Source organism: Mobula birostris, chromosome 23 (assembly GCF_030028105.1).
Source record: "Mobula birostris isolate sMobBir1 chromosome 23, sMobBir1.hap1, whole genome shotgun sequence".
In the NCBI taxonomy this organism is placed as follows: Eukaryota; Metazoa; Chordata; class Chondrichthyes; order Myliobatiformes; family Myliobatidae; genus Mobula; species Mobula birostris.
In genome coordinates this window covers 31,411,069-31,431,318 of record NC_092392.1, presented here as the reverse complement: position 1 = coordinate 31,431,318, position 20,250 = coordinate 31,411,069, and the positions used below count along the sequence as shown (strand labels likewise).

Below are 20,250 nucleotides of genomic sequence, written 5' to 3'. Positions count from 1 at the left end.
TTGACAATTAGCTGCCACATTTCCAACACTACAGGAATGCCTTGATTTTAAAATTGTTTGTAAAGGGTTTGGTATATCCAGAAGGAGGTGATGTGACGGGCCCAATGCAAATACAAGACTACTTTTTATCCACTCACTTCAGCCTTGATTTTTTTTTAAATTGTACATCTACTCTGACCTTTGGACTTGATTGGCTTTGTGTGCTGCATAAGGATTGTTCCTTTGTTGTTACTTCTGTCCATTAAATACTCCCAGCACCCTCTTTTCAAATTCATTCACGTGCTCGTGATGAGCCTTCACTGGGGAAACTGCTTTCAACGTGCTATTTTTTTTAATGTAATTTTAACCACAGCCTTTCTGCATTCCAACCCAAGACACTGGTAATTTAGTGAGCTTTGCTTTTTTGTTGGTTTGCAGCTTGATTGGCTGTAGTAATTGTGGACTACTTGTTAGGGATCACTTATTTGTCTGCTTCATTTTAAATGTTCAAATCAAATCAAATTCAATTTGAATTATCATTCAACCATACGTGAATACTGCTGAACAAAACAGTGTTCCTCTGGGGCCAAGGTGCAAAACATACATTGCACATCCAAACTATCAACCAAAAAAAAAAGTCGTGAAAAAACACATACATAGCCAAGACCCTGAGCGACATGCCCTGCAGATTGATGGTACAGATTCTGGCAGTGAGCAGCCACTGCAATCCAGCCTGTCATTCTACCAATTGAACAGTAGAGGGGACAGTGCTGATGGGAGAGGCCAACCCCGCCCCCCCCCCCCCCCCCACCAAACCAAGCATGGATGCCACGCTACACCGCCTCCTGGACTACAGCAGCAGGCAAGCCAACAGCTTGAGGTCTAGTCCTTGATACAACCGAGGTTATGCAACTTCCCCACTGCCAGTTGCACTACCAAACATTTGATTGTGCATTCATCTCACAGGGATATTTCCATTTCTCTCCCCCCCCACCCCCCCCCAAATTTATTTGTTTGAAATTTAAATATTGAAAGTTGGAATCTTACAGAAGATGACTAATTGATCAGATATCGCTTCACTCTCAGGGTTGTCAGGAAAGACAAGGAAATGTGTTAAATGTTGATCAATTAAACGGATATTAAACTTAATAATCTTTGTGTCAGCATTATAGCTTTTGATTCTGATATTTAGATCCCTTCATGGGTACATGGTAGCGTAGTGGTTAGCATAAAGCTATTACAGCTTGGAGTGTCTCCTCTGTCACGAGTTTGTACATCCTACCTGTGGAATGCATGGGTTTCCTCCGGGTGCTCCAGTTTCCTCCCAGAGTTCAAAGACGCAATGGTCAGTGGGTTAATTGTTCATTGTAAATTGTCCCGTGACTAGGCTAGGGTTAAGCTGGTGGATTGCTTAGCTTACTCCATCTTGTATTGCTAAAAAAAAAATTAAATACAAATTCTGTAGTACAAGGCTCTGAATCTGAATAAAGAAATTACATTTGTAGTTAGTCCAGCCATTCTGTAGCTGTGTGCACTTGATGACAATGATCATCTTTAGAGAAGATTTGTGGTCAAGGCTTTAAAAAGCTTATGATTTGGCCCATTATTACTGATCTGAAATGATATAAGATTACTACATTGTGTTAAGAAATAAATTGAAAGTTGGCATTTGAATGTTTGTGCTGCCGTATGATTTTTTTGCAAAAAATTTGGTTCAAGCTTCATATTTTTTTTCCTTTACTGCATTCGTCAGGATTCATATATATTGGAGTTTCAAACTATAGTCTCTGTACTGATTCTAACATGTTTAATGAGTTCTTCCTTGCATTAAGTGATCCAAATTTAATAGTTCCATTTAATATCAAAGAATACATACAATATACAAGCTGAAATTCTTGTTCTCTGTAGACATCTACATAAGCAGAAGGGTGCCCCAAAGAATGTGACAGTGAAAACGTTAGAGCCCTAAAGCCTCCCCTACTCCACACGCCATATCAAAGAATGTATAAATCATACAGCCTTGAGATTTGTTTGTTTACAGGTTGTATAATTTATACATTCTTTGCACAAGCAGCAGCAAGCAGCACTTTCCCCACTTCAACTTTTTTTTTAAAAAAAAAGCATCAACACCCTCCGCCATACTGTGACTGGGGTACTTTCCCAGTAAGACTCATCTGAAAAGGGAATACAAATATTTTAATATTTCCTCCAGCTAAAAGCCACAGAAGCTTCCATGTGTTCATACTTAACACTGTTGAGTAATTGTTTTGTTGCATTTTCCATTTATGTCTATAAATAACCTGAGGTAAGAACAGAAATAAGTTTCTGATTTAATCCCATTTCCTTTGTAGCATATACCTGAAACTGTACAGTTATACAGTAAAGATGGAGAAGATCTCTGGCAGGCAGCACACAGCAGGATAGTAATAAGCACCTGTAGCTCAGCCGCATTATTCTATCAAATTGGATTGAGGTAAAATGAAGCAAATAGCAATGAAATACTTTGTAATGAAATTCCTCCAAAATAATTGTAAACAAATGTTGTTTTCTAGGCTTCAAAGAACAAGTATAACAATCCATTTTCTGATTTTCCTTTTGGTATTGATCTGTTCTTGCAGATTTGACAAGGTGCACTTAGAGTTAGGTGTCGAGGTGGAGATGCATGTTTACTAAAGGAGGTTGAAAGACACTCCTTTTCTCTGCTAGCCTCCAAATCACCCTTGGGCAAGTTGTAGCTCCTGCGTATCCCTCCGATTAGGTCATGGGAGCAGGTGGTGGAAGGTCGTAAGACCAGCTGGTGATATCACAAGTCCTGGTTATGTGACCACTGATGCCAGGCAGACAATATCTGAAGAGTGTTGATAATGGCTGGGGTCGCCTGTCTTGTAAAGACACTGCCCAGAAGAAGACAATCACAAACTACTTCTGTAGAAAATTTGCCAAGAACAATCATGGTCTTGAAACCATGATCACCCACATCGTAAGACACGGCACATGATGATAATGCACTTGAAGTAAAATATCTGAAATTGTGTGAAACTAGCTATGTTCACTTAATGGTTGGGCTCAGTATTTGCCTTTTTTGATTTTAACATTCTTCAGATATTTGACAAAAGAAATTTATTGTGAATACTGTTTTATACAGAGAAAACCGACTTATGGAACATTATATCGCAAGTTTATCAGGAACAAAAGAACTGAGAATTATTGATAAAATTATTCTGAATGATTTGGACTGGTTTGGGTTAAGGTTTTCTTTTTGTAAATAGCTGGTGAATAGGAAGATTTTCCTTCCAAAGCAGCTGATTGTGCCCTATTTTTGTCTTCCCCTAATGCATTAAAGGACTGGACACTTCACTCATGTCTTTGTGGATGAGGCTGGACAAGCAAATGAACCTGAATGTCTCATCCCTCTTCTGTTGCTATCTGGGAAAGATGGACAGGTACGTATGATGTGATAGCAGAAAACAAGCCAGATATGGGTTGGTTTGGACAGAACAATTGGTATACACCTACTTTGTAGATGATAGCATTTGCATTTCAGGTAATGGGCTGGATCTCTTATGTGCCATTCTCGTCTTAACTCCTACTGAAAATCTTCAACTGATTAACTGGTGGATGTTGTGAAGTAAGTTAGTGGAAACAAAAACTTGTGTTCTAATAAAAAAAAATCTCTTAATTCCATGTCACTCTCGAGATTCCTCCTGATCTGAGTATTTTCAGCAATTTGTCCCTTTGTTTCTGACTCCAACATCTGTAGTGTTTTGCCTCTATTATGCAGAACAAGAATTTATATTTAGCTTTGCCTGAACTGCATATTATTTTGATAGACAAGTACTTGGTGATGAAATTGCCAACTTTGAATAACCATAATTCTAAGGTCCAATTTAATGCCAGAAAAATGTATACAATATACATCCTGAAATGATTTTTCTTCGCAACCATCCACAAAAACAGAGGAGTGCTCCAAAGAATGAATGACAGTTGAATGTTAGAACCCCGAAGACCCCCCCCCCACCAGCGCGTAAGTGACAGCAAGCAACCATCCCCCCTCTTCTCCCCCCCCCCCCCCCCCCACCGGCTAAAGAAAAAGCATTGGCACTCACCACCCAGCACTCAGGCATGAGCAAAGCAATAGCAAAGACACAGACTTGCAGTTACTCCAGAGACTTCGCGTTTTACCTGGTATACGACAGACCCCACGATCTTTCTCTCCCTAATAAGGGAGAAGGTGTCCCTGTTTTCCCAGCGAGCAGGGAGACATAACAAACAACTTGCTGGTTTACAATGTTAAAAATCCATTACATCGCTTTTTACGAGCTCTGTGACCAAAGATCGCGTGTCTCTGGGCACAGTCGTAGGGTATTCCAACTGCCCCGACAACACACTGGTCTCCTGCCGTGACACCAACCCTCGATCCGCCTGGCTCCAGAGCACTGAGATCCTAGGCTTCCAAATCCAAGCCGGACTCTTATGCCGAGTTGTTAGCCGTTGTGCCTAACAACGGCTGGTTATGAAACCCGAGAGCGGGTCCCATACCCGCAAAGAACCAAAGTCAGCGTGCAACTCCAGGTCAGGGTCTTCAAAAGAACCATGAAAGGGAAAAATAAAGATATTAAAGATGGAAATAGAGCTGTTTCCGAAGATGCAAACAAAGGAGTTGCCATTTAGCACCATTGTTACTCTGCTCCGCCTCTTCAAAGAGTGAACAATCCGTGTTGATATAATCACTGCTGGAGAAATAATACATCAGAGGATTTTTTTTTTTTTTATTTTCTCTTATCCCTGCTTCTATAGAGCAAAGTCTAGCAACAGTTCAGTTTGTTCACCTCTCAGTGAATTGGATAATCACCTACCAATAGCCAAAATTCTAAAACGTCTTTCTCAGGAAAGGGGTAATACGTAGAAACACGAGAAAGTCTGCAGATGCTGGAAATCCAAAGCAACACACAAAATGATGGAGAAGCTCAGCAGGCCTGGCTGCATCTATGGAAAAGTCAACATTTCGGGCGGAAAGATGTCCTGATGAAGGGTCTCAGCCAGAAACATCAACTGTGTACTCTTTTCCGTAGATGCAGCTGGCCTGCTGACTGAGTCCCTCCAACATTTTGTGTGTATATTCAAATTTGTTTGTTGTGGATTTCTTGTCCAGACTCCTTTAAATTTTCATTTTAGTTAAGGAAGGACATGGAGGCCACAAAAGAGAGTAGCACTGAGATTCTGTGATGGTTTGAAATGTATTTCTTCAGAGTACATGAATAATATATAAATGCATAAAGACGTATAAACTATAGCACTACAAAAAGTAGTGGATACAGCCCAGTCCATCACAGGTAAAGCCCTTCCCACTATTGATCACATCTATACTGAGTGCTGTTGCAGGAAAGCAGCATCCCTCATCTGAGACCCCCACCATCCAGGTCCTGCTTACTTCTCGCTGCTGCCATCAGGAAGAGGGTTCAGGGGCCTCAGAACTCACATCACCAGGTTCAGAAACAGTTATTACCGCCCCCTCCCACCCCAAACCATCAGACTCTTGGAAAAAGGAGATAACTTCACTCGCCCCATCACTAAACTGTTCTCACAACCTAAGGACTCACTTTCAAGGAGTCTTCACCTTATGTTCCCAATATCTATTGTTTATATATTTATTATTATTATTATTTTCTTTGTGTTTGCACATTGGTTGTCTTTGTCCATCCGGTTGGGTACAGTCTTTCATTGATTTTATTATGTTTCTTGAATTTACGGAGTATGCCCACAAGAAAACAGATCTCAGGTTTGTATACGTTTACACAGTATGTACTTTGATAAATTTACCTTGAACTTTGAATAATATTTATGCAATTGTTTATTAAACCAACAGATTGTGCTTGCCGGAGATCCAATGCAGCTGGGGCCAATAGAAAAATCTAGAATTGCCAAAGTGTACGGTCTGTCCGTTTCATTCTTAGAGAGACTAATGGCCCGGCCTTTATATTCTAGAAATGATATCTTGTGTGCATCTGGATCCTACAATCCATTTTTTGTGAGTTTAAATGTTCATTTACTGCAACCACTCAGTATCTGTGTGATTTGTTTGTATGCAGCATTTGTACAGTAATTGGAATTATGATGTTGCAATAATGGACATGATTGAGGGAAAGCTAGGACTGGCAACTTGCTGTTCCAGAGTACAACAGTTTTAGATTGTGACAGAGGGAATGCAGAAGACAAAAATGATGCATTACTCATTTTTGGAGACCATAACAGCCATACTTAAGGTAGCCTGGAGGACTCATTCATTGAATTCACATGGTTGGAAATTTGGGAACATGAGGAGTGGATGTGGAATGGATGTTCCCAATAGTGGGAGTTTGAGACCAGAGGGCACAGCCTCAGAATACAAGGATGGCCCTTTAGAAGAGAGATGAGGAGGAATTTCTCGAATTCTTTGGCACAGAGGCCCTCACTAATCAAGATCCTATCAACCTCAACTTTATACCCAATGACCTAGGTAGATTTAAAGCGGAGATTGATAGGTTCTTGATTTGTCAGGGTGCTAAAGATTACAGGGAGAAGGCAGGTGAAGGGGGGGGAGTTGAGAGATAATAAATCAGCTTTGATAGAATGGTGGACAATTGGTCTAATTCTGTTCCTATACCTTGTAATCTAATAAGGGTTATAGTAGTGGAAAATTTTAACTTAATATTAACTGAGATTGCTTCAGTGTAAAGGGCTTAGATGGGGCAGAATTTAAGTGCTTCCAAGAAAGTTATTTGAGAGAATATGTAGAGAATCCCACTTGAGGCGGGGCAGTATTCAACCTTAGGAAATGGAACTGGGCAGGTGGCAGGAGTGTTAACGGGAATACAGTGACCACAATTCTGTAAGTTTCAAGGGAGCAATGGAAAGCCACAAGGTTTGTCTTGAATCAGAGAAAGGTTGATTTCAAAAGCATAAGCAAGAACTGGGTAAAGTAGACTGTGATTATATGCTTGCAAGGAAGACAACAGCTGACAAGTGGGAGTCTTACAAGTTAGTGAGAGCTCAGGGTCAGCATGTTCCAGTGAGGATGAAATGCAAAGGTGCAATTTTGGATATTTAAGATTTGATCGGGGGAGGAAAACGTTTACAGCAAGTTTAGACAACTTGAATTGAGGTAGGCTCATAAGGAATATAGAACATTCAGGAAAGAAAAAAAGAAAGTTCTGGGTGGGGGGCAATACGAGACCATTTTTTATTAATTAACAATACTACTAGTAAGTTTGTGAGTCAGAGCCACATGTTTTGAATTCTACTAAAACATAGAAACATAGAAAACCTACAGCACAATACAGGCCCTTTGGCCCACAAAGTTGTACCGAACATGTTCCTACCTTAGAAATTACTAGGCTTACCCATAGCCCTCTATTTTTCTAAGCTCTGTGTACCTATCCAAAAGTCTCTTAAAAGACCCTATCGTATCCGCTTCCACCACCATTGCCGGCAGCCCATTCCACGCGCTCACCGCTCTCTGCGTAACAAAACAAAAAAAAAAATAAAATAAAATAACTAACTAACTAACTTACCCCTGACAACTCCTCTGTACTTACTCCCCAGCACCTTAAACCTGTGTCCTCTTGTGGTGACCGTTTCAGCCCTGGGGAAAAAGCCTCTGACTATCCACACGATCAGTGCCTCTCATCATTCTATACACCTCTTTCAGGTCACCTCTCATCCTCTTTTGCTCCAGGGAGAAAAGGCCAAGTTCACTCAACCTGTTTTCATAAGGCATGCTCCCCAATCCAGGCAACATCCTTTTAAATCTTCTCTGCACCCTTTCTATGGTTTCCACATCCTTCCTGTAGTGAGGCAACCAGAACTGAGCACAGTACTCCAAGTGGGGTCTGACCAGGGTCCTATATAGCTGCAACATTACCTCTCGGCTCTTAAACTCAATCCCACGATTGATAAAGGCCAATACACCGTGTGCCGCCTTAACCACAGAGTCAACCTGAGAAGCTGCTTTGAGCGTTCTATGGACTCGGACCCCAAGATCCCTCTGATCCTCCGCACTGCCAAGATTCTTACCATTAATACGATATTCTGCTATCATATTTGACCTACCAAAATGAACCACTTCACATTTATCTGGATTGAGCACCATCTGCCACTTCTCAGCCCAGTTTTGCATCCTATCGATGTCCCACTGTAATCTCTGACAGCCCTCCACACTATCCACAACACCTCCAACCTTCGTGTCATCAGCAGACTTACTAATTTAAAAATAAAGTTAATTTGTAAAGTTATTTTAGTTTAGTTTGGGATTATTTAGGAGTATTCTAAAGGGCAATGTATGATGTTGGAAGCTCAATGGAGTGTACAGAAATTGTATTCCGATTTGCAGTTAAAATTTAGTATTTCTTTTTAGGTTACAAAACTAATGAACAATTATCGCTCACATTCGTCTTTGCTTGACCTGCCCTCTAAACTCTTCTATCATGATGAGCTGGTGATGTGCGCCAATCAGTCTATGGCCAACAAGTTTTGTAACTGGGAAAAGTTGCCCAAGAAAGGATTTCCCATCATTTTTCATGGATTGAGGGTACGTTGTTGAGTGCATTGCATTTCCAAAGACTTCAAACTTACTCATAATTAAAACATTATCGTTTTATCCTTCCAAAATAAGTTTTTAAGGTTCAGTTATCAGTTTTACTGTCTCATTCATGCAGGGCATGAGTGAGATTACATTTGGAGTATTGTATACAGTATTAGTTTTGCTATGTGAAGTTGCTGATAATTTGGAAGCAGTTCAGAGAAGGTTTATAGACTAATAGCTGAAAGGAGTGACTTGTAACAAAAAAAATTGGTGAGGCTACGCTTGTATCTGTTTTGAGTTTACAAGATGTGAAGCAGATAAAATCCTGAGGGGTCTTGACAGGGTGGATGCAGAAAGGACTTTTTCTTTAGGGAGAATGTAAAACAAGGTGTCAATTTAAAAATTATTTTTTTATAGAAAGAGCTGAATGGAAATGTTTTCTCTCAGATGGCTGGGATTTTACTCTTCAACGGGTTGTTGAGTGGAGCCTTCCAAAATTTTGGAGGCAGAGCTAGATAGATACTTGATTAGTAAAGAAGTGAATGAATAAATGGGAAAGCAGGGCTGAGGTTACATTAAGTTTGGCCATAAAGTACAGGAGCAGAGTTAGGCCATTCAGCACATCGAATCTGCTCCACCATTCCATCATGACTGAGTTATTATCCCTCTCCACCCCATTCTCTTGTGTTTTCCCTATAACCTTCAATACCCTTGCTAATTAAAAAGCTATCACCCTCACACTCAATGACTTGGCCTCCACAGCTGTCTGTGGCAGTGAATTCCACAAATTCACTATCCTCTGACTAAAGGAATTCCTAATTATCTGTTCAAAAGGGATGTTCTTGTATTCTGAGACTGTACTTTCTGGTCCTAGACTCCCTCACTACAGAAAGCATCCTCACCACATCCACCCTGTTTAAGCCTTTCAATATTTGGTAGGTTTCAGTGAGATATCCCCCCTCATTCTTCTAAACTCCCAAGTGCATGCCCAGAGCCATCAAATGATCCTCATACACTAACCCTTCCATTCGTGGAATCATTCTTGTGAACTTCCTCCGGACTTTCTCCAATGTCAACACATCTTTTCTTCAAAAAGGGGCCCAAAACTGCTCACAAAACTCCAATTGCAGCCGGACTAATGCCTTATTAAGCCTCAGCATCACATTCTTCCCTTATATTCTAGACCTTTCAAAATGAGTACTAACATTGCATTTGCCTTCCTCACCACCAAATCAGCCTGCAAGTTAACCTGTAGGGAATCCTGCACGAGCCCCCCACCCCAAGTCTCTTTGTATCTCTGATTTTTAAATGTTCTCCCTCTAGAGAAAATAGTCTATGTGTCTTTTTTTTTCCTTCTACCAGAGTGCATGGCCATACACTTTCCTGCACTATATTCCACCTGCCAACATTAATGTGGAGCATGAAAGAATCACTTTTAGGAAATGCAATCCTAGTTAAAATACAAGCACTGACGTCCATAAGGGAGAACTTATTCAGATCTGCTGGAAATAATGGCCTCAATACAATTGCGGCAACACAATCTTTGGGTGGCTTTCAAGACTAAATTCTAAATAATAATAACTTGCCAGTAATTGATGTGGTTGGAGATGGCGTGGTCCCTGTCACCTCTGCCGTACCTGCTGTTGTGGTGTCTGCAACATATAGGAAATTTAAATTCCTCAAAGGAATTCCTGGTATTTCCTTAAACTACACTCAGTAACCATTTCATTAGATACCTCCTGTAAATTGGCTACTGAGTGTATGTTTCTGGTCTTTTTCCGCTGTAGACCATCGACTTTAAAAATTCAACGTGTTGTGTATTCAGAGATGCTCTTCTGCACACCACTGCTATAAACCACAGATTCTTTGAAACAGTTTAGGTATGTTCTGTTCAGTTTAGCGCTGTGTCATTTGTTTACTGCAGGCCACAAAGTCAGTCTGCCCCAAACAAAATCGTGCAAAATAGCAATTTTTTTTAAAAAAAAGAGAAACCAGAAATCAGAGACACATATAACATGAACTGCAGAGTCCTCTGGAAATGAGTCCAGTCCACAAACTGCACTGATCAAACCTTGCCCAGGACCCAAGACTCCGGCAGCAGTCAGCAAGAGGGAGAGGAGAGACCAGGCAGATGGCGCTGAACACAGTTGGTCAGGAATTGGAGCCAATTATGGGTTCTTGCTCTGCCACTAGGCCATCCACTCCATTCACAACCACGGCGGATTCTCTTAGAGACAGCAAAAACCCCAGGTTGCTCAGTTGGCCCAAAATAAATTATCAAAATGTTAAGTTACAGGTTCCCATCATACACAGATTAGTAGTAAAAGAATATTTAAAAGGAGGAGAAGTAGTGGTTTTGTTAACTGTTTGCAAATGATCACCATTAGTTGTGTTGTTTGCTGGCACCATCTTGCACTTAATTGTTATTTTAGATATAGCAAAGATGCATTGCGTTCCTGTACAATATGTTCCGGCTGCAGGAAAGGGTGTGTGAATGACATTCTCTTTTTACAAGTACTTTTAAATTCAAATTTTGTAACCATTCAAAAGGAAAGGTACGTCGCATCCAGGGTTTCTCCGGTTAGCGGACGATTTCCCTCCACGCCTAACGTAGTGGGGAACCGTGTACGAGGCAAGTTACAGCAGTGGTTTGCCATTGCCTTCTGCCAGGTGAGCTTCCAAAGAGATCACCAGCTCGTAACCCAGCATGGATGGAAAGCGTGCAGGGGAGCCGGCTGGATTTGAATTTGGGACCTTTCGTCCCGAAGTCCGACACTGATGCCACTACACCACCAGCCGGATCGTAACCATTCAATATGCTTAAATTTCAGGGAAGTGATATGAGGGAAGGTAGCAATCCATCATGGTTCAACCCTAAAGAAGCTGTTCAGGTTCTGCGTTATTGTTGTCTGCTGGTTAAACTTTGCACAAACCCAGTACCGCCTTCTGATATTGGGATCATAACCCCCTACCAAAAGCAGGTATGTAAGATAACTTCATATTTCCCTTTCTCTGCACTAAGGTGCCTTCATTATTGATCTTTTGCTTCTGCCTGTAGTGGAAGTCAATGAATATTCAGGACCTCATGAAATGTGTTAACTTCAAATGCAGTATGGTATTTGTTACTTATTAATGATGTTTCTTTATTAAAGTTACAATACTATACAAGAGTTTTGCACAGCACTGCAAACTTTGTTTATATCATTTCCTGTGGGTTAATTTTGATTTGATTTTAAGCACATGGTAGAAATCCATCGACCTCCGTCCTCTCTATTTATTCTTAAAACTACAATTTCTGAGAGTCTTAAGCTTTGTCTTAATATTGGTAAACATTTAGTCAATACAGTACTGTGCAAAAGTTTTAGGCACCGGTAATGGGCTGAGCTGATCAGACCCCAAAGACCCAAACCAATTCAAGTGTTCAGGAAATGTGGTAATGTGCATACTAGCATGGCAAAGTAACTTAAGCCTAATTTATTATCATAAAACAGAAACCACAAATAAACCACATAAAGTACCACATACAGAGTTATGAAGATATCAGGGCTCACGATTCTTAGTTTCCAATTGATTGTTGCTGTTCATGAAATCACCCAGGGTCTGGGTCCTTGGCACTGATCGATCTCAGTGTAGGTGAAATCCCAAGAACTGAGCGAAAGGTGCTTCAGTTGTTCTAGGTTCAGTCCACCAGCATAGCAAGAGACACAGAGATGGGCAAACTATTTAGTCTTTTGTCCTCATGCTACTTGTGCCTTGAGGCCAAGAAAGAATCCAACCACTATTTGATTTGATTAGATTATGAGGACACGCAGTCCTCTTTTATTGTCATTTAGTAATGCATGCATTAAGAAATGATACAATATTCCTCCTGTGCGATATCACAGAAACACAAGACAGACCAAGACTGGAAAAACTGACAAAAACCACATAATTATAACATATAGTTACAACAGTGCAAGCAATACAGTAACTTGATGAAGAACAGGCCGTGGGCATGGTAAAAAAAAAAGTTCAAAGTCCCTCGAAAATCCCAGATCTCACGCAGACGGGAGAAGGAAGAAAACTCTCCCTGCCATGCCGGACCACAGTCCGACTCTGAGTCGTCCGAAAACTTCGAGCCTCTGACCAGCCGTCCAACACTGAGCATCATCTCTGCCGAGCACTTCGACTCCAGCCTCGGCTGGCAGCAGCAGACAAAGCCGAGGATTTGGGGCCTTCCCTCCAGAGACTCTCGATCGCACAGTAGCAGCGGCAGCGAACCAGGCATTTCAGAAGTTTCTCTAGATGTTCCTCCGTGCTTCTCACGGCTGTCTCCATCAAATCAGAATTGTGCACGGCCCCTATTTAACAAACACGATACCATTTCACCGGAGAGGCTACACGCACTGTGTTGCGCCGCCATCTTCTCCTCCCACCATTTCACAAACATTTAACAAACCTACAGTATTTAACTTGAACAGACACCTTACATGCTGCAAGCTCACAAAGAGTTAGTGTCACTTGGAATTGTTCAGACTTTAATCTAATATTTTTATAATATTTAATAAACACAGCACCCTAGCTATATATAAGTGCCTAAGACTTGTGCACGGATTGTAAACATAAAACAGTGAAATAGTAATTTATTTTAAAAATTCATAGAAAATCATACAAAAGAAAATGTTGACTGTGTACAGTAGTGGATGTGAACATTTGTATTCCTGGGTCATTACAAAGCACTTGTATAAAATTGTTTCGTTTTGTGAACACAGGTTCAAAAAATTAGAGTCCTCCTTCGAAGTGTTAACCTTGCTGACATAAAGGTTGGATCTGTTGAAGAATTTCAAGGCCAGGAGAAAATGGTTATTATTTTATCAACAGTAAGTTCCATTAAAATTTGTGATATTTGACATCTTTAAGTCATGTATTAACGATTTAGTAATGGTTGACATTAATCTGGAAACATTGTGGTCAACAAACTCCCACTCCTCAGTTTAAATACACCACTCTGCAACTGGATGTTGGACTTCCTAATCAACAGATCTCTAATACTTAGGGTGTGCAACTACTCTCTCCTTATCATCCTCACTATGGGTCCTCCTCAGGGCTGTGTGCTGAGCACACTGCTGTACACTCTGCTCAAAGACGACCGCACGGCCAAACACCCGAGTAATCTCATTGTCAAGTTTGCCAATGACACAACAGTGGCGAGATGACCTACAGGAGAGGAAGGGGAAGAGCTTAAGGTCTGGTGCCAGGCAAATAACCTCCCCTTCAAGACAAAGGAGATGGTTATTGACTTCAGGAGAACTCACACTATTCACACCCCTCTTTACATCGGCGGCACAGCAGTGGAAATTCCTGGAACTGCACATCTCACACAACCTCTCGTGTTCACAACACATCCTACACAATCAGGGAAGCTTACCAATACCTCTACTTTATGAGGAGGCTAAAGATAGCTGGACTATGGACACCTATACTCGTGTCCATCTACAGATGTGGAGTAGAGATCATCCTAACAAGTTGCATCACTGCATGATGCAGGAACTGCACAGTGTCAACCAGGAAGGCTCTACAACAGATAGTCAAAACTGCCCAACACATCACCAGCACCAACCTCCCGCCATCAAGGACATATCTACAGAAAGGTGCTGGAAAAGGGCCAGTTACATCATGAAGGATCCCACCTACCCTGCTCGTGGACTGTTTGTCTCGCTTCCATCAGGGAAAAGGCTATATAGCATCCACGCTAGGACTGCCGGAGTCAAACACTGTTACTTTCCCCAAACAGTAAGGCTAACGAACACCTCTACCCACTGACCCACCCTTCCACACCCATCACCACCACTTTATCATTTTCTGTCAGTCACCTTATTCCTGTGCCCAGTGTCATATTATGGATATGTATATAAATTATCTTATGTATTTATATATTATTATTATGTTCTTTTGCAAACACAATGTGTTTTTGTTCTGCATTGGATCCGGAGTAGCAATTATTTTGTTCTCCTTTACATTTGTGTACTGGAAATTACATTAAGCAGAATTGAATTGTGTCTGCTACTTGCAGCTCCAATAGATTTACAAAATGAAAGCATTTATTTTTCTGTTAACCTTTTTCTGCTGTTTCTAAGCATTGACCTATGTTTTAAGGTGATAATCTCTTGCCTGATGTTTGATCATTTAATAATTGTTGATCAGTAAAATATACAGTTACAATAGAAAACATTTTGGGATCATATTGCATGACTTCAGACTTATCATTTTTACTATGACTGTGTAGCTACAGTGCTTTAAAATATAGTGCATTAATGTCCAATTAAACTATATAATTGACCAACTTGCTGATCACAGATAAACTGTCAAATATTTTCAAAGCACGTGGATTATACAATGATGATGCTCTTGAAGTTATTTGAATATACTAGAAAATGAAGCAAATATTTCTTCAAATTACTGCTTTAACGTCCACAGTATGGGTAGAACTTAGAAACAGGAAGGGCGAACCAGTCTAGTGAGGCTATATTATAGATCTGCCCCCAGAAGTCAGAGGGAATGAGGAGGTGATCTATAGAGAAATTGCTCGCAGTTGTAAGAATAATTGGGCTGTATAGCAAATGCAAAAATGCAATAGGGTCAATGAAAGACCGCACCCTACAGCATGGACAATAACCAGTGTGCAAAAAAAAACACAACAAACTGTGCAAATACAAAAAGAAAGAATAATAATAAATAAATAAGCAAAATAGACCGAGAACATGAGATGAAGAGTCCTTGAAAGTAATTTGATTAGGTTGTGGGAACAGCTAGTGATGGTGTGAGTGAAGTTATCTATTTATCCTGATGGTTGAGGGGGTAATAGCTGTTCCTGAACCTGATGGTTCAGTATTGGTGCTCCTCTTAATGAGCAGCACAGTGCAAGTAACTGAAGTGGCTGTCAGGGGGCACTTCGACTCTAGTGACCATAATTCTACTAATTTTAAGATAACAATGGAAAACGATGTGCCTTGCCCTCAGGTTAGGGTCCTAAACTGGAGTCAGGCTAATTTTGGGGGAATTACACAGGATCTTTCAGAGGTTGGAATGAGCATGTTTGAAAAGAAAGAACCAAATGGCAAGTGGGAGGCTTTTAAGAATCCAGGACCAGTATATTTCTGTTAGGGTGAAGAGTAAACTTGGCAAATTCAGAAAACATTGGCTGAAAAGAGGTAATGAGGCTTTTTTCCAAGAAAAAGGACACATACAGTGGATTTAAGAGATCAGGATCAAGCAAATCCTTTGATAACTATAAAAAGATTAAGAACGCTCTAATGAGGAGGAATGAAGTGGTTCTGGCAGGTGAGATTAAGAAAAATCCCAAGAGCTTCTATAGCTATATTAAGAGTGAAAAAGTGGCTAGGGAAGAGTAGAGCAACACACATCAAAGTTGCTGGTGAACGCAGCAGGCCAGGCAGCGTCTCTAGGAAGAGGTACAGTTGACGTTTCAGGCCGAGATCCTTCGTCAGGACTAACTGAAAGAAGAGCTACGTAATTAGCTCTCTGGATTAAATGGGACCTTATCTTCCAGATCAACCTACCATGTGGATCAAAGTTCATCAACTATCCCATCCCCATCTACCTTTTTGGTTGCTTCTTCAAAAAACAACAACAATTTAAGATTCATCAAGCACAATTTCCCATACACAAAGTCATATTGACTCTTTCTAATCAGATTATGTCTGTCTAAATGCTGGAATTCCCTCCAGCAACACACTCACTGCGTGGTCGGCAGTTCCTTGGCGTGTCCGTGTTACACTTTTTTAAACAAAAGATGACATTAGCCTCCTTTCCAATCTTCAGAAGTTTCATGCCACTATGTGAAACGAACTGCCAGAGGAAGTTGTTCAGGCAGGTATAATAGTATCACTTAAGAAGTACTTGGATAGATATGTGGATGGGCAGGCTTAGCGAGATGGTGCTAAACGCAGGAAATTGGGACTAGCTGAGTGGCATCATTGTCGGTGTGGACGCTCAGCTGAAGGGCTTGTATCTGTGTTGTATTGCTCTATGACTAACCCTTTGTAGGCCATATGAACCAGGGGCTTTTTTTCCCCCTATAGCACCTTTGAACTCTGGATCATAAAGCAAATATCAACTTTTGATTAATTTATTTTCATCGGTGCTGAGGTAGAGAGGGTTGATAGCTTCACATTCCTAGATGTGAACATCAGCAGTAGCCTACCCTGGTCCAATCATGTTGATGTCACAGCCTAGAAAGCTCACCAGTGCCCCTCCTTCCTCAGGAAAAAGTTTTTATTAACGCACCACAGAAAACATTCTGTCTGGGTGCATCATGGTGTGGTGTGGCATTTCTCTGCAAGTGACCACAGGAAACTACAAAGTTGTGGACATGGCTCAGCACATCACAGGAACCAGCCTCATCTCAAAGGCCATGTCTCTCGGTAAAGTAGTCAGCATAATCAAAGACCCCAGACATGTTTTTGTTTTCCCTCTCCCATCAGGCAGAAGATTTTTTTAAAAAAGCCTGAAAGCATGTCTAACCAGGCCCAAGAACAGCTTCTATCCCACTGATATCAGAATCTAAAATGGACCTCTTGTACTATAAGATGGAATCTTGAGCACACAGCTTTTATACTTCATTCTGCATTTTCTGTTTTACCTTGTTGCTCAATGATCTGATTGGTACAAATAGTATGGAAGACAAACTTTTCACTGTATCTTGGTACATGTGACAGTAAACCAATACCAAATTGCAAACTATTAACCATACCTGTGTACAGGTGCTAATTAGAGGTAACACAACTTGCAACTAATCCTGCTGTACAAATTACTTTTCATACTTGCATAGTAATATTTTAAATACTTAACCTATTTTACTATAGAGTTCTTGAGGGTATTAAATATAAAGCATATAGAGGTGAGCATGCTGCTGTATGGGTTTTTTTGTTAGGTTACATTTTTGTTTACCCTTTCATTGAAGTCTTAAAATATTTATTGCAAAGGTACGTTCAATTGAAGAAGAAAATCTGATTGAGGATAAGCATTATAGCTTGGGATTTCTTTGCAACCCCAAAAGATTTAATGTGGCAGTCACCAGGGCTAAAGCATTACTGATCTTGGTTGGGAATCCCTATGTTCTCCTCCAGGTGAGTAGAGTTCTTTACGGAATAGAATTTTGGTACAAGCAGTAATTAACAAAATAACATGTTTTCTGAGTAAAAGTTAAGGACTGTATGAATGTTCTGAAATTTCAAATTATTTTAAAATACAAAAATTGTATGAAAATTGATTTAATTTTTAAAAGGGAATTTCTTAATACTGAAATAATAGATGGCATTTAGTACATGGTACTCTGATAATACTGTTAAGTTTAAAACTGTTTTCAAAATATGTGAATCATTACAGGATGCATGCTGGAGTGCACTTCTGGAATACTGTATTCTAAATGATGCATATGTCGGTTGTAATCTCCCAAATGAACTTTTAGCCCGGAGGGTAAGTTTGTTATTAATTTATGGTTCCATTTTGTCCACAATGTAGTGATGTAAACCATGCTAATAGTTATCTAAAACTAAACTTTATCTCTCAATAGATTGGCAAATGTCATTTTATAAGCGTATTGCTTTATTTCTGAAAGTAGCACCATTGTGAGAGGATGGTTGTATGATTTCTGCAGCATCTAACCTCATCACACCCTAGTAATAAAGCAGTAAAAGAAAATCTGACAAGTTATGAGAAATAGGACAATTGAGAGCAAGAAGATAATTCTGCTTCACTGCTTGGTACTGTGGTGCCACTAGGGCTAGAGTGAGCCAGTCATGGCTGGTTTTCATCAGGTTTATTTGAGAAAATTCTAAATTTAAGCATTTTAGTTGCTGCTTCATTGTTGTGCCATTGAAATGGCGAATCACATAGTCACCCCCTTGGTCCATCTTCCCAAGAGTTTATCTTTTAAAAGCATTAATACACTTAGCTAAAGAGCTGTTTGTATCACTTACGTTTTTCTCATCCTCAGGGGTCTTCATCTATTTCTGAGATACCTGCTTAAGAACACTGCAATTTTTGAAACTCTTTTTCAAAAACAAGACTTCAGAAGAAAGTGGTACCCATTTTTTTTTGCAAGTTTAGAGGTTAATCCCCTCCATTTCTTGAAATATTAAACTTCCAAGTAGTAAAGTTGCTTATTTAGTTGTGTATGTGTATTTAGCTTGATTTTCTTTTTAGTATCTCTGAAACTGTCATGGATCCTGAATAATACATCTGTTTAAAAAGAAAATCTAATGTGAGCATTGATGTTGGTCAGATTGCTTTTTTCAAAACCTTGGAAATGTCAAAGCTCAACTGGAATTGCACAGTATATTTAAATGCTGTTTCTTCAAGAATCCAGCCACAAGATGGAGCACAGATACAAGGCATAGAAATTCATTGCAGTCATCTGCAATAAACAGTATGTAGGTGTTCCGAGTCATAGAAAACAGCAGCACAGAAACAGGCCTTCAACCCGTCCAGTCTATGCCAAACCATTTAAACTGCCTAGTCCCATTGACCAGCACCCAGACCATAGCCCTGCCATTCATACTTTAAGATTGAAATTAAAATTGCATCCAACACTTGCGCTAGCAATTCATTCCACACTCACCACTGAGTGAAGTCTCCTCTCATGTTTCTCTTAAGAATTTCACCTATATCCATGGCTTCTAGTTATAGTTTCATCCAAGCTCTAGTGGAAAAAGCCTTCTTGCATTTACCTTGTCTATACCCCTCAATTTTGTATACCTCTCTCATCTTCCCTCAAACTTCTATGTTGTCTAACTTATGTCATTAAAACCAATATGTACCACAACTTCCAGCTGATCATCCTGCCCCCTTCAAGAGGCTGAGACATCCCTGAGGCAACTTACCCTCAGTGTCTCTTTCACGGTAGTAATCTCTGTATCGCTGCCTGTGCCACCAAAGGTAAGAATAGGATGATTTGGCAGCCAAATGAGTGGCTGAAGAATTGGTGCAGGGAGCAGGGCTTCAGATTTCTAGATCATTGGGATCTCCTCTAGGGTAAGGCATGACCTGTACAAAAAGGATAGGTTACACCTGGACCTGAGGGGGTCCAATATCCTTGCGGGCATGTTTGCTAGAACTGTTGGCGAGGGCTTAAACTAATTTGGTGGGGGGGGGGGGGTGAGAACCAAAGTGATAGGACTGAGGAAACAGTTGGTAAACAACTAGCTGCAGTAGGTAGTGAGACTGTGAGGAAAGACAAGTTAGAGATTGGCAGGAATGATGTTGGAAACTCAACATGGTATCGAAAGGGGAGGTGAGGTGGCTCTATTGGTAAAAAAAAATGAAATCAAATCTTAAATGTAACATAGGATTGGATGGTGTACAATTCTTGTGGGTAGAGTTAAACTGCAAGGATAAAAAGACGGAGTAATTTACAGGTCTCTGAACAGTAGCTAGATGTAGGCTACAAATTACAATGGGAGATAGAAATAGCATGTAAAAAAGGCAATGTTAAAGTAATCCTGGGGATTTCAATTAGCAGGTATGTTGGGAAAATCAGGCTGGTGCTGGATTACAAGAGGGACTTTATAGAATGTCTACAATATGGCTTTAAGAGTAAATGGTGGTTGATCCTTTCCAGTTTCAGAAGCTAAAAGTGGATGTATCAGAATTACAGTGGAGTAAAGGGAATTAGAGGTATGAAGGGAGCCTGCCAGTTGATTTGGAAGGGG

General features: G+C 40.4%; 1 protein-coding gene across 1 annotated transcript in view; it reads left to right on the top strand.

Moving 5' to 3' along the window:
- mov10l1 (Mov10 like RNA helicase 1) overlaps positions 1–18,711 on the top strand; it is a 65,319-nt gene extending 46,608 nt beyond the window's left edge. Inside the window, exons 19-27 of the mRNA XM_072241241.1 lie at positions 2,331–2,452; positions 3,323–3,422; positions 5,846–6,007; positions 8,372–8,545; positions 11,371–11,520; positions 13,291–13,398; positions 17,524–17,667; positions 17,927–18,016; positions 18,537–18,711. Of these exons, the coding sequence (XP_072097342.1) occupies positions 2,331–2,452; positions 3,323–3,422; positions 5,846–6,007; positions 8,372–8,545; positions 11,371–11,520; positions 13,291–13,398; positions 17,524–17,667; positions 17,927–18,016; positions 18,537–18,569 (1,083 nt within the window). The 3' untranslated portion in view covers positions 18,570–18,711. The remainder of the gene's footprint in view (positions 1–2,330; positions 2,453–3,322; positions 3,423–5,845; positions 6,008–8,371; positions 8,546–11,370; positions 11,521–13,290; positions 13,399–17,523; positions 17,668–17,926; positions 18,017–18,536) is intronic.
- The last annotated feature ends 1,539 nt before the right edge of the window (positions 18,712–20,250 follow it).